This window comes from Cryptomeria japonica, chromosome 2, assembly GCF_030272615.1.
Source record: "Cryptomeria japonica chromosome 2, Sugi_1.0, whole genome shotgun sequence".
Classification (NCBI taxonomy): Eukaryota; Viridiplantae; Streptophyta; class Pinopsida; order Cupressales; family Cupressaceae; genus Cryptomeria; species Cryptomeria japonica.
The window spans coordinates 441,307,271-441,322,038 of record NC_081406.1 but is presented as its reverse complement, the minus strand read 5'-3'; the positions used below and the strand labels follow the sequence as shown (position 1 = coordinate 441,322,038).

The window sequence follows — 14,768 nt, the reverse complement described above, 5'->3', positions numbered from 1 at the left end:
ATTATAGTAGGCAAGAAGGTGAAAATTCAAGGAAAAGGAAAGATATTGCAAAAAGTTCATAGGTTAGAAAAGCAAAAGGCAAGAAGGATGCAAGTGAAGAACAGAGACAAAAGAAACAAAGGACAAGTATGACTCATTCTTTCTTTTGTATCTCATCCGTAAGAGAAGTTGGCTCGTTAGGAGACAAAAATATGACATCAATCGTTGGAAATGTATCACAAAAGGAAGCTGATTTGAGGTCTCCAATTCATCAAGAACAAAATGTGAATGCTTCTTTAGAATCGGTTCAACAAGAAAATTGAGAACATGAGTCTTCGCAGGATATTGACTTTCCTATTGTGGATTGTCTCACTGAATCAAGAACAGTAGCAGTTGAAGATTTGACAAATCTAGAAATTCCTATTCTAGATGAGGATTTTGATGAAGGAATGATTTCAGCACTAAAGGGAATATAGGGAAGTAAACAATTGGATGAGGGCATAGAACAATCCACCATACTTGAATGGTTGAAAGAGCACATGAAGAAGGCAATGGTAGAAGTACAACCAGTGGATGATTTAGATGAATTTTTAGCACAGATAAGTAAAATTGTGGAGAAGAAAAAGGCAAAGAAGTTCTCTGAAATCACAAGAGATAGTTTGGGGTCTCGCACATTGCAAGTTGCCATTCCAAAAATTGATAAGGCAAAAGAGAGCATCATTCCCAAAGAATATGAGGTAAGGACAATTGATTTAGAACCTACAATGCAAGAGCAAGAGGTTGAAAATATGGATGAATATTGTCAATGTCATCACGGAAAGATTGAGAAAAGAGCAAGAAAAGAAAAATCTGTTGAAGGAATCAAATCAGCAATTGAATGAATACCTAAAACACTTGATGAAGCCCATTCGGCAAGAAGAGGAGACATTTGTCCCAGATTCCCACCAATATCTCTTCCAAAAGAATTAATTGAGAGTTTTGAAGAAATGAGGATTATAGCAAAGGAAACAAAGGAATGGATTGAGGGCATTACTAGCATAGTAAGTTTGTGGAAGAATTGGTGCAAGTATATGGAAAAGTTGCTACATTCATGTATAGAATTCAAAGTGTGGTAGAGTTGTGGGAAGATTTCCTAGTTGTGCAAGATAAGACAATTCCTTGTTTGCGTGTGTTGAAAGAAACTCCCAAGCAATCTTTGATTGATGGAAGTGTGATAGAAGCGAAGGACATATGATATTGCCCATCGGTATTGTGCATTGATAGCAAAAAAGGAAATATTTGAGAAGATACGTGATGATTGTGTGCGGCAAGGAGTGATCAAAGCAATTCAAAATAAGATATTTGTTGTAGTTGCAGAGATACTTGGACAAGAGGTGATCAATGAAGATGATATGAGTGTAGAAGGTTTGAAAGCCAAGGTGGAGAGTAACCTTCTCAAAGTTACAAGTCCTATTGTGAAAGATCACTTGAACAAAGCTTATTCATTCATGTTCTTTGTGGATAGCTTTCGAAAGCCAGAGATGGAATGAGAGAAATCATTTGCCACATGTGCAAATGACTTGGGCGTCATAGAATACAAGTTGGGTATTGTACTGTGTACCAATGGTAAAAATTGATCTTGTTGTATCCAGATTCATTGAATTTGCGAGCAGAGAAAGGGATAAGGGACACATCATCCTAGAAGAAGGTTTGTTGAAGGATTAGGTGGCATGGAATTTTGCCATTTGTTCTCTTTCCTTGCATTTTGTGCCAAGGAAGGTGTTCATTTTCTATTGGATGTTCTTTAGTTGGTTGTAACCAACCCTAATCAAGGTTTAGTTGTCTTAATCTTAACCATTGATTCTAGATCAATCTAGGCCCTTCATTTGTAATAAGAGATCTATATAAGCTAGCTCATTTCATTTTGTGTCATAATAGATTTATGTGAATTGTTGCCAAAATACTGCCAAAGTTAATACAAATTCATTGAAGTTTGGTGAGCCTATGTGTGATTTTGGATGTTAGCATGGTTTCATATCTCTCTAGTTAGATTAAGAGTTATTTTTGCAATAAGTACTTAGTTGAATGGAAGGCATTGTTGATGATTTATGGTGAAACCTATACCATTTGTGGTTTGTTGATTGCAAGTCGCGGTGCATGGTTAGACTAAACTCTGTTTATGTTGAAGTTCCATTTCTTTACTCTCATTGATTCGCATTTCCTTTGGTGTTACTGTGCGTGAGAAATTTGAAAATCTTTCATATCTCCTTAGAAGATTGCATCAACTTTACATAGTTGTTCCTAATGGCAAAACAAAGTTTGATTTGGTTTCATTAAGTCATTGATAATTTCTTGCATTGATAGCTTAGAGTAGAGATTCCTAAACCTTATTCCTTTTGCATTTTATTTCAAAGAGAATTCATAGATGTAGTCAAAAGAGCCTAATTGCAAATCTTAAGTCATTTAGAGGGAAAGAATTGATTGAGATCCGAGAACAACAATGTAAGTCCCTTTGTATGAACCAGCATTATCACATCCATAAACTAAGCCTATCTAGGAAACTTAATTTGATCATTCGCATTGTAAACCTTAGTGTCTTCTTGATCGATCACACAGCTTAGCATACAAAATCTCCTTGTTCAAGAGAGGGTAAGATACTCCGTATTCTATTTTGTGTTTGAGGTGCATAAAAAACACACCAATGGGGGGCATTACCCCTAGAACCCCGTCGAGCTTATTTGATTTGTCGAGTATTCTCCAAGTTCAAGTTTGCGAACTATGCTTACAAGTTTGTCTATAGGTCCTCGTCTATAATATCATCATCAAATTGAACAATCTTCCCTAATGTTACTTGATGCTTACCTTTTTTCCTTGTTGTCTAGAAAATGACTTTTTATATGGGGGTGATGATGTAGTTAGTATACAATGCCTATTATTATGTTTCAATAACATGGTGTATCTATTTTTATGTTTCGATAATTTGGTCTATCCAACTATGTATTTGCTAGTGCTAGTGGCACCGTGGTTCTTCTAATTTGCCAATAGCTACATCATCTAATATGGATGGTGATGATATTTCTGAAGACCCATATGATGATGCTTGATCAGCAATGGCTGATTGTTGATGCTTGACATTGTTATTTTTTAATTATAATATATATCATGACATTTTGAGTTTGACTAATTGACATCATAATATTTTTCATTTTTATAGTCGTTTTGTTTATTATATATAAAATATATGATGCTATGTGTGGTATTTTGAACTCAATTACTGCTGGGAAGACGTATATATTTCTGATTTTTATATATTTTTGTATGGACAAACCCAAAATGAACCTCCCAAATTATTTTTGCCCGAACCTGCAAACCAAACCCTCAAACCCAAACCTGAACCAATACTAGAACCAGTAACTTAGGAAATTGTTTGGCTGCACTTCTCACACAAGACAACATTGTACCAGACCATGGCCAATGCACCATTAATATCTTTTGCAACTGACTCTAATGACATATCGAAAATTTTGAAGTTAAAGACTTTTCTGAACAAAGAAATCAGAAATCAAAATTATTGCAGTTAGTGTTAACTGTTATATAGCTTATTGATAGCATTAACTTTTTTACAACTTATGGTTAGTAGTAACTGTTATATAATTTATGTCATAAGCTATAAATCTGAATCATGATTTATACTAATGTTGTTTCTGTCACTGCTGTTGTGATTAATTTTATAGCTGTTATACAAATATGATATTTATTGCTATTGTTATAATGCTGTCATGGTATATTTACAAGGATTTCTTATGTTATAAAAGATTTTTTCTTTTAACATTATAAAAATCTGTCCTGCCATTGGGGATCTGGCCATCCCTGAGACAATTAGAGGATGTCTCAGCCATCCTTGGGCCTCTTTGGGATGGCCATATTAGCAATATGGGCAGAGATTTGAGGAGATTTTATAGCAGCTTTATATTAAATATGCACGCATTCTTCATTGCTTTTTCGTTCATTAGACATTACATATTTATAGGATTCTAACGTTCTATTTTGTAGGAAACAACTCCTTAATATATTGAGTTGTTTCAACAACTCAACAAATGTACAAACAAATCCTCCTTAAATAATTATTTTCTCACCTAGAACAGTTCCGTGAGTTGTTACTACAACTCACTTTTATTTTAACTTTAAACGCATTATTATACTTACTAATGTGAACACTAACATGATTATTAACATCCCCCTTAGTGTGAACATGGGGAGAAAGAACATCACACAAGTTGCACACAGAATCGTATGCCTATGCATACTTTTAGGTCTGCAAATTGCTATCTGGATCTTGTTGCACATGATCACCTACATACGAGCACTAATCCCACTTTGACTTCCAATCAATCCATCACCAGCCAACCATACTTCCAAGAAGTCTGGCAGTCATAGGATCTCTGTAGTCAGTTGCTCTCCTATAGAACTGTTTACAATATCAACAATGTCCACATTCTCTTCTTTTCAACTTGAACACTCTCAACTATAGTATGCCAAATTCTTCTGGCTCATGATCTTGATTCAAAGGAAAGGTACTTCTCATCAACCTTTCATGGTTTTCACATAGGTTTACCACAAACCTAGACACGAACAAGAACACACTCCTTAGTTCAACTCATATGGTTTTTTGGATCGCCACTAACCTTTCCAAGATCCATGAACTGCATTACATTGGAATGTTTGTTGACAACATTATTTTTCACCAAGAGGAAGTAAAAACACAAAAATAGAAATAAAAGGAAATGCCACTGATACCTAAAGCGACCTCATTGTTAGTGGCTGATGAGAGGCACTATTGTTCTCCTTCCTCCTTTGCCTCCTTCCTCCAGTGAGTTTGCCACTCAGCAAATTTGGCTTTGAGGCTCATTTCATCAGTTTTGAGGTAGGAATATATCCCCCCGTTATCAAAATAATTTTGAAGGTGTCAGATTCCATCGATAATGCATCTTAATACTTTGACAAATAGACCCTATTTCAAAGAAAATAACACAACTTGACTTCTAAACTATAATAATATTGATATACATTCGTTGAATCTGAGTTAAATAAAATAAATCTAAGGCATTATATTGATGAGCACTAAATAAAATTTGTAATGACTTCGTTGGCACTCGCAAGATTTTAATTTAAAGGATTTTTCACCTTTCTTTCTCATTGATAGTGAGCATGCGCTTTCATTCAGCCTCTAGTGCAGTCACGAACCTTGTGATCATGCTCATTTCACTTGTAACAAGCACCACTACCACCCCCATCGTTGCTACTTTGAACGTAAGCTCCATTGGGGCCAGTGACATCTACGGCCTTAGTGTGGCCATCATTAATTTGCTCTACAGCAAACTCCACTAATTCGCCAACTACTTGATCATTCCAGCCAAAAAATAACTACTCATGGCACTACACAACAATGAAGAAAGTCTCCAAATAAACCTGCCTATCACCAAAAATGTTGGTCTTCAAGGAAAATATACTGCTAGTAAGATATTGACCAATGCAGATACGAGGAAGCCACTTGGAGAGACCCACAAGTCACTGAGAATACATGAATCTATTTGCACATTGATGCTCAAACCAACAAGCCAATCGTAACTCAATCAGATACACCGTGTACACAAGCCGAAATTTCATCACAAGCTCAAACACCATTGCATTCCACGTTCCCACACCGGATGATGGCGAGAATGCCAGTGTGCTCAGGCTGCCAGTTGTGAACTTCAAATTCCGATTTTCCCCTTCTTTGGATCGGTCTGTGAGAAAGCACATAAAATGCTGGCAGATGGTCAAACAAAGTTTATGATTAATTTGGCACCTGGATAAGCAATTGTTAATCTACAGATAAACTATTGCAATGGGGCCTTATTCTTTGTTTTGGCAATTGCTGACGCCCATGTTGAAGACGATTAGCATGATGCTTGCCTTGAATTTGCCAAGAACTGAGACTTGAATTCACAATCATCTACAGAACAATCAAATCATGTTGACAAGTCAACATATGGCGACCTCTGTAGAAAATAAGCTGTGGTGATTCGACAACTCACAATCACACTATTTTAAAGTTTATAGCTTAAATCGCTGACAATACACATGTAGCTACAAATGCATAGCCCATAGCCCAAGATTTACCATTGGCTCTGATACCATATTAGCAATATGGACAGAGATTTATAAAATATGCTTTCATTCTTCATTGCTTTTTCATTCAAAATATGCTTGCATTCTTCATTGCTTTTTCATTCAATAGACATTACATATAGGATTCTAATGTCCTACTTTGTAGGAAACAACTCCTTAATATATTGAGTTGTTTTAAGAACTTAACAAACATACAAACAAATACTCCTTAAATAATTATTTTCTCACCTAGAACTGTTTCATGAGTTGTTTCTACAACTCACTTTTATTTTGACTTCAAACACATTATTATACTTACTAATGTGAACACTAACATGATTATTAACAGAACAAACATCCTCATCACATTTCCTATTTACATATGAAATCTTTGAAGAATTTTGGGGATGGGATGTCCCCTGCCATCCCGCTGTACCTGAAATGACACCTGGGACAGGAATGGGGATTTGAGGACCGAGAATGCATCCCCGTGGAACACAGTTAAATATTGATGATTGCTTGCTTAGTAGCATTATTGCTATATTTGCATCTTTTCAAACTGTTTCTAAATTTCAAACGAATTCCAAAAATTATTTGAATTGCCTTTATATATAGGTGGGGGATTTGTTGCTTTGGTGTTTGGGTGACTTCCAAGTTCCAAGAATTAGAAACACTGGAAAGCCAAAATACATTGGGGAAGGAATTTATGCATATCTCAAAGTATATAATGAAAAGAGTGATTTGAAAATGTCCACTGAACCTGTACATAATTAGATCCATTTCAGTAAAGTATATTGATCAATCTCCAAGATAGACAAATTGCACTGGTCAATGGTGTTGATTTGCCCTATACTAGTGCAAATTAGTCGTGCATTCTCGATGTTATCCATCTTTCTCATTTGTAATTTCTTGTACTAATGTATTCATTATAGCTAAATAGAGTTAAATAACTACAGCCGTAATCTAGAATAGCAGAAACATCAAAGTAGTTCGTACTATGAATCAAGTGTTCTTAGTGTCCCTCGAAAGAAAACTAGAAAGAAAAAGTACAAGATTACACTCTAAGTAGACCATATAGAATTGCCTCGGTTACAATTTTATCATATCTTTAATTCCTCTAGTAATATTCATGACAGGCTATTAGTGCTGTTTTTGTTAACAGTTGTAATTTTTTGTTGAAGCATTGAAGAGAAGATATATCAAAGACAAGTGATGAAAGGTGAAGTTGCAGCTACAATTGAAGGACATACTGACTCTGGGATTGCAAGCAAAAGGAGTGGTCAACACTTTAGTCGGGAGGAATTGCAGGAATTATTTACTTTGCGCTTGGTGAGAATGATCCCGTAAATTAATTTGTTTTTCCTCACTAGGTTTTCCGCCCAAGTTCTTTATACCACAAAACAGATATTGAATAAAAGTTCATTGTTTTTTCAGGATACACTTTGTGACACATCTGACTTGCTTGCATATTCTAAAGTTCCAATCTTCGAAGATTGGAAAGATTATTCTAGAAATGTCGAGGATTTAGCCCTGAAGGATGCCATACATGATGGCACAATAACATTTGTGCACCAAAATCAAGAGAAGTAAAAATAGATGTAGAATGATAGGTTCTTAATACTTTGCTAGAAATTCCATATCGTGAAATATTACATATTTCGAGGGGAAGAGATTTTCTTAATTAACAATAAAAATTGTAAAATTATAGGCATTCTTTGTCTATATATTTTGGGTGAGATAAGAGCCATTCATTTTTTTTTAAGTTTTCTTTTAAGATGATTTCATTTGCATTATCAAATAAAGAATCATGGTTTTTTTTGAAACTTCAATAAACATTATGGTATAAAAACTAGTGGAAGTTTTTGTCACAAAACTTTCAATGACGACCTATCAATGACTCAGAATCATTTCTTTAGAGGAATGAGAAAATGAATTGGCGGTCTATAAGAAAAACAAAGGATAGTAATAGTTTAATTACAACATTCAAAATATTACAGCATTAAGTATGGATGAAATAAAGATAGAGGTGAATCTACTTGTATGGAATGACTCTATAAAGACGTGGCTTGTACACAATGTGTCAAGTGAATTCAATTTTTGCAAAAGGTCAACCAAAGACAAACAAATAAATATGTCATATCAAATAAAAGAATCTCATTGATGCATATATAATATCAAATAAAAGAAGCTTAGGGGCATTGAATAAGTCTAACATGCTTTTGACACATTAGTCCCCCCCTCGTGGCCAAATGAAATCAACTTCTTAGAGGGAAGTGCTAGGTAATAATTAATACAAAGTGTATAGGGATTCCTAAGAATAAGAAGTGACACCTTGGTTGTCTTTTAAGAGGACCTATCCTTTGCATTACAATGTGAGTTAGAGTAGAGCTACTAATCATGAGATTTAAATGATTTGAATATATATATTGGAACGGAAAATACATATGTATATCCTTCAGTGTCTATGTATATCTACCAAAACACCTAAAAGGAAGGGAAGATGATGCATTTGACTAGTATTGAACATGTTAAGGATGGCTAAAAGGTTGGAAGGGGTTAGGTTAGATACTCAATTACAATTGAGCACTTCTTCTTGAGTCCAAGGTAAAGACATGCATATCATTAGGATGTATCATGGAGATTGTGCATGAGAAAAACAAGGATATTTAAGGTGATCTAAAGATACGCTCAACATCATAAGGTTATGGTTCTTCAAGAGGTGATCACATTCTAGTCATGACCCTCTTGCATACCAAAATGCTCATGTAATCAAGTTAGTAACAATTTTGATATATGTGTGCCTTAAAGATACTTAGATCACTCACTTGTGAAGCAATTTAAGATACCTTGAAAAAAGAAGAGTAAATGTAATGTGTTGGTTCCCCAACTTGTATTACAGTAGCTCCTAAATATTAATAATGATCTTAAACTCAAAGTTGATGGAAGTTAGGCTAGTGAATAAGAAATAAATTGACTTATGTTTTCCTCTACACTTCAGGCTTTGCAAAACCTAGGTGGATGGCCCATTATGACTCTTAAGTTTAAATATGCAACAACTTTATAATCTAGTGCCTAGCAAATATACTCATACACTCATGACAAGGATTTGTGAATTGTATCATTAAACATGCAAGATCCTTGTGATCACTTTCATTTAGGCATGAGGATTCAAACAACATAAAACAAGTAAAAAGGTAATTAAGATTTATTATTTTGAAATCAATTTTGGGCTATGTGGAAACAAAATTGATTGTTGCTTATTCAAGGTTATTGAGTCACTATAACATACATATTCATTTGATAACAATTCAATATACTTCAATGGTCACTCATAAACTATTATTTAATAGCTATTCTACCTACAATAGGCTAACAGTGTGATCCTCCTTTAAAATACACTTTGTGATAATGCTTTTGTTATTTTCAATGAAAGAAATTATAGTACGACTTGAGCAAAGACTAACAATGAAAACAATATAGATTTTGCAAATGTGCAAATTTACAACCTTTGATTATTTTGTCCAAAAATTATTGTATCACAAACTAGAGATTTTGCACACTAAGAGCATGTATTTATATATGCTTCGAATCAAAGTATGCAATGTTATTATGGAAAATTGTAGAAAACAAATATTGTTATTGCCTAGAAAATAAAACATAGAACAATTTTATCTTGCCCAAAAATTATTTCAAATGCCTCAAAAAAATTAGAACCCTTTCAAATGATTTTACCTCCCCTTTTAAAGGCAAAAATGAAACTACATGATGATAGAAAGAAGCTCAACTTTGGCTTAACAAACAATGCACTAAATGCAACCTTGTATAACAACCGGGAGTCTCTAGCATCAATCACATGCCATGGTTCCAAATTACAACTTGATTGGAGATATTCACAACAAGATATTAGAAGGCCATTTAAGATTATACTATTTCTTTGACATACAATTCATATTCATGAACTTATTCAACATGTCACATAACCATCTTAAACTCAATCTATCAAGATTGGCCAAATAAATGCATTGAAAGCATTATGAATTCAATCAATTTCATAATTACTACCAAACGAGAAACTCAAATGAACATTTATCGCACATCAAACCAAAAGAAAATAAAGTAAAGAAGACTTATCTTTCTATGTGACTTGTAAGGATGTAGAATATATCTTGACATTCCCTCTTTATCACTAATTCTTTCCTTTCAACTTCTAAGTTATTCTTGTTATCACAAAAGCTTGCACCCTTTATTGAGATATTAACTCAATAGCCTTGTGACACATTGGATGGCCTCATACAGTGGGCTTTAATGCTTGAGACCAACCTCCAGAGAGGGTTGGTTCCCTTGGAGCTCACCTAAAACTACTTGTTGGGAAAAGGGAAGAGGACAAACATAAAATAAAACCTATACTCCTATGTTGATGCACCAAACGAGTTTCAAGACTTACACTTGTTGTTTGACACATAATGGTTTCAAGAATTTAGTTGTTTAGTCACACAACTCATAGTTTTTAATATTCTTACACATCAATAATTCATAAGAAGGTTGAATGCTTTTATAGTTTTGAAGCAAAAGAAGCTTTTCACACCTACAAGTTGATTACATTTATTACAAAATAAATTGCAATGATCATGTATTTTTCTATAAGGTGCTAAAATGAGACATGCATTGGAGGATTTGAACAAAATCACAAAAATATATCAAATTGAAATTCTACATAAGATAACAGCATGTGAGAAATTAAATAACTGAATTTTAGTGAGAAACGTGCTCGAAACAACTAAACAAATTTGAAAATGATTATATTTGGATAATCAAGCCAAAATAACCTTATTTCATGTTACAATGTATGCCTATGACAACAAGAAATCCTCCCCAAAAAAAGGACTAAAAGTTGTGCTTTATAGAGTGCACTAGCTTGCTACAAGAAAGGACATTTGCTGAAGAAATAAATGATATTCTTTACATTTCTTGTTGAGTCAAACTCCTTGGGCATCCAAATGTTTTGCTGCTACTTTTTAGCCTTCAAAAGTGCTCTAAGAAGGTGGGAAAGTGAAGAAAAGACTCCCCTTTGAATCACCTATTGATGAGGCTCCTTAAACTACTAGATGCTTAGTTTTACCTTCAATTTGATAAAAAAGTTTCTAAAATTCTCTCAACCACTTGAAAAAGTCTTCAAATTGCCCTATATTCTTTCCTTGACCGTTGCAACTCCTTCCATAATCGTAGGGCACGTGTTCCTCATGATTTGGGAGTCGAAAAAGCACTACAGTCGGATGAAAATACAAATGACCATCAAAGACTCCTTAAGCATATGAAATTGCATATTAGGATTCATAAACTAACCTCGTAACCTTGAGATCTTATAGATGATTATCACTAGATTTTATGCTCTTTCATCTCTATCATGAATTGTGACACCCACTACCATTATTTGTTTTGTGATACTATTGTCTTCATCTTAAAAATCCTGTCATTATGTAGTTACTGACTCAAACATATCCCTAACAATATTGATAATGTTTGAATATAGTTATATTGTAAGAGCATCTACTCTTGCCTTGTTCTCATTACCTTGACTATCATATTTCTTCATGACTTCACTAACCACCCTTGTGAAAGTCTTTCAAATTCTTTACCATTTTCATGAAACTTTTCATTGGTGACTATAGACATCCTTTATGACTACTTCACTAGATATTCCTTTTATCTATGATAAGGACCTCACTCACAATCCTTACACTTCCTTTAAACTCACTATCATGACTGTTGAAAGGTTGATATGATTGTCTCTTACACACCTGTTCCGCCTTGAAGACCCTTGGATGACTGTGACTAAGTTTCTGCTACCATTATCCCTAAAGTATAATATGTTTCATAGTATATGACAAATGCATCTCTTTGATCATCTTTTCTTATAACAGGCTTGTCCATCTTTACCTAACCTCTGTCACCCATGGTGTTTCAATGTTTCTTTGAACATGTTCATCATCAAATGTACAAACCCTCTATACAACTTTAGAATATCCCTTGAATTCTATTCTCAGTGATCAATTAGCAAGATTTGTTTTGACAAAAGTTTGAACAATGTTCATGTGTTTTGACGATTTTAAAAGTGGTATTAACAATTTCAATGGAATCAACTAAACTCCGAGCTCTACCTTTCACAACCCATTACCATTTCAACTATGATAAGGCCTAAAAATAATTTTCACTATGTTTCTAACATATTGAGCAACCAACACCATTTGAACTATAGTAAAGAATGACATTAGGACCAAAACAAGAAGACATCATGCATCCTTTAGTACACAACCTTTTTATGACCTTGATAATAGTTTGATGAGGAATAATTTTAATAGTATGTTCACCTCACTATTGTCCATCTCACCATTAAAATAATGAGTGTGGCAGCAAATAAAACATATGACTTGTAAATATTAATTTGAGTGCTTCCTCCTAGTTTTGTGGGACAATGTCACAATTTGATGACTACTTGGTTATTACAAAATCACTTTCCTCTAGCATAATTGTCCTATTTTATGCCCATTCCTGCTACTTCCCATGAGAAACTAGGAGTATCTTCTTTATGTTGAGGCATGGGGAGTATTTCATTTGCAAATACAAGTGGAACTAAGCATCCAATTTCATGTCCTCAAACCTTAAAATTTTGCATGGAAACCACTATCCTTTAATCTACCCTTTCTTTGACAAATTTCTTGCAAACTTCTATTCTTTCAAGAATTCTCTATTATTTTTTGCATTCATAAATTTCACTACTTAATGAGACATTGACCTTGACAAAGATTTAAGACGACAAAAAACATTTGGCAACCAAAGTTTGAGGGTTTTACGAACACCCAAAATCTTGAGAAATTTAATAAAGTCTAGATGCATTGAGTTTTTCATCAACCTATTGGTACCTTTTGGTCGTTGAAGTCTACATTTTCAATAATCACTTGACTTGCTCTCCACCCTGCCATATTATCATCACAAGCCTCATGCATTCTAGCCAAACCCCCAAGCAAGAAGAACACTAAGTAACCATTGATATCAATGGTGATAGCTTATTCACAAACTTTGTTCTTACACATTCACTCATTATTCCACACCTTTAGCGTTCTTACTAAACTATATTTCTTGTAACTCAATACATAGAACAAGCATTTCACAAAAATTAAGCATCAGACTGAGAGAAGAAACTTATCTCTCTACGAGATCCCTATATTGACCTTCTTTCTCCTTTCTAAACTATCTCCTGTTCTTTCCTTCACATCACAAGTTCTCCAAAAGGAGAAGTGGGAAATGCCCAAATTCTAATTCTCCATGATACATTTAGGGATTCATAACCAACACTTTCTCCTAACAAGTGCTCACAAATGTGTGAGACCTTGAGATGTGTGAAGTGTACTTACACACTATCCAATACCACTTACAAGGCGACTCACATATGTTTGAGCCTTGTTGCCAAACCCAAGTTCATTAATGAGATTCAAGGAGTGGGAGGTTGAGAGTGACACTAGTCACTCATCCCAAGCTCCCACACATTTCAAACTCATTACATTCATAAATGATGATAAAACAAGTGTCACGTAGTGGCGAGTACTAGTCAATTTAATATTGTAATAGAATTAATAAATATAACTATTATAATGTGAATAAATAAGTGTATGTGATGAAAAATTATGCTGACAAACTATTGCAAAACCACAAAAGATCCAACCATAACAAAACCCTAGTTCTACAATAAAGAATTCACCATACACCAATGAAGAAAAACCTAAGAATATGTAGGATCATGAGGGGCCAAAAGGTGGCGATATGAAAAAAAATTTCTCCACTCGCCCAAAAAAGCGAAAAATCCATGTTGACTTTTTCCTTGGCTTGGAAGTTAATACATCTAGCCATGGAAAAAGTCCAAGTAAATCAGATATTCGATAATATCAGATATCCGATATTAATGAAATATTATATTAATAAAATATATATCATTTTATATAGTATATATAATATAATATATAATATATAATATCATATAATATATTATATAATTTATATACTATAATATATAATATATATACTAAATTATATAATATATATTATATTATTATATAATATATAAAATATATTATATTATATATTATGTGTCGACTTGAATTTCATCATCAGAATATTACCTGCAACATATTAGTTTCACAAAATACAAAGGAAATGCTACAAGAAATCCAAACTCAACCAATGAAACTACATGAAATACATATAAAATAAAACATTATTTTTACCTTCATGATTTAAATCTCATTGTATCCTAACTCCATTATTCCTGGTTGCAGATGGTGTGCTCTTAGACAAGCACTGATAGCTTCCAAGATGGCATATGAAGAATGGACTAATAACTGATAGTTAACCGATACTATGATATGCAATGCTAAATGATTATGCTAAGTAATTATGCTATTTGCTTCAAGATTAAAAACTCACAAATGCATAAGTTTTCACAAATGATTAGCTTGAAAACTCACTTCAAGACTAACTTGAAGACTAACTCTTTCTCAACTCAAACTCTTGATCTTATAGACTTTGAGAGGATAAGATGATATGGCCTAGATCAACGGTCATGATCAGATTTGTAGATTTGGATGGTTGTGAGCAAAGGTGAAGGT

At 33.8% G+C, this 14,768-nt stretch overlaps 1 protein-coding gene across 1 annotated transcript in view; it reads left to right on the top strand.

Annotated features, from left to right (window-relative positions):
* Positions 1-7,868, top strand: part of LOC131031614 (DNA repair protein rhp54) — a 127,904-nt gene extending 120,036 nt beyond the window's left edge. The window contains exons 8-9 of the mRNA XM_057962777.2: positions 7,290-7,437; positions 7,543-7,868. Coding sequence (XP_057818760.1) covers positions 7,290-7,437; positions 7,543-7,698 — 304 coding nt within the window. The 3' untranslated portion in view covers positions 7,699-7,868. The remainder of the gene's footprint in view (positions 1-7,289; positions 7,438-7,542) is intronic.
* The last annotated feature ends 6,900 nt before the right edge of the window (positions 7,869-14,768 follow it).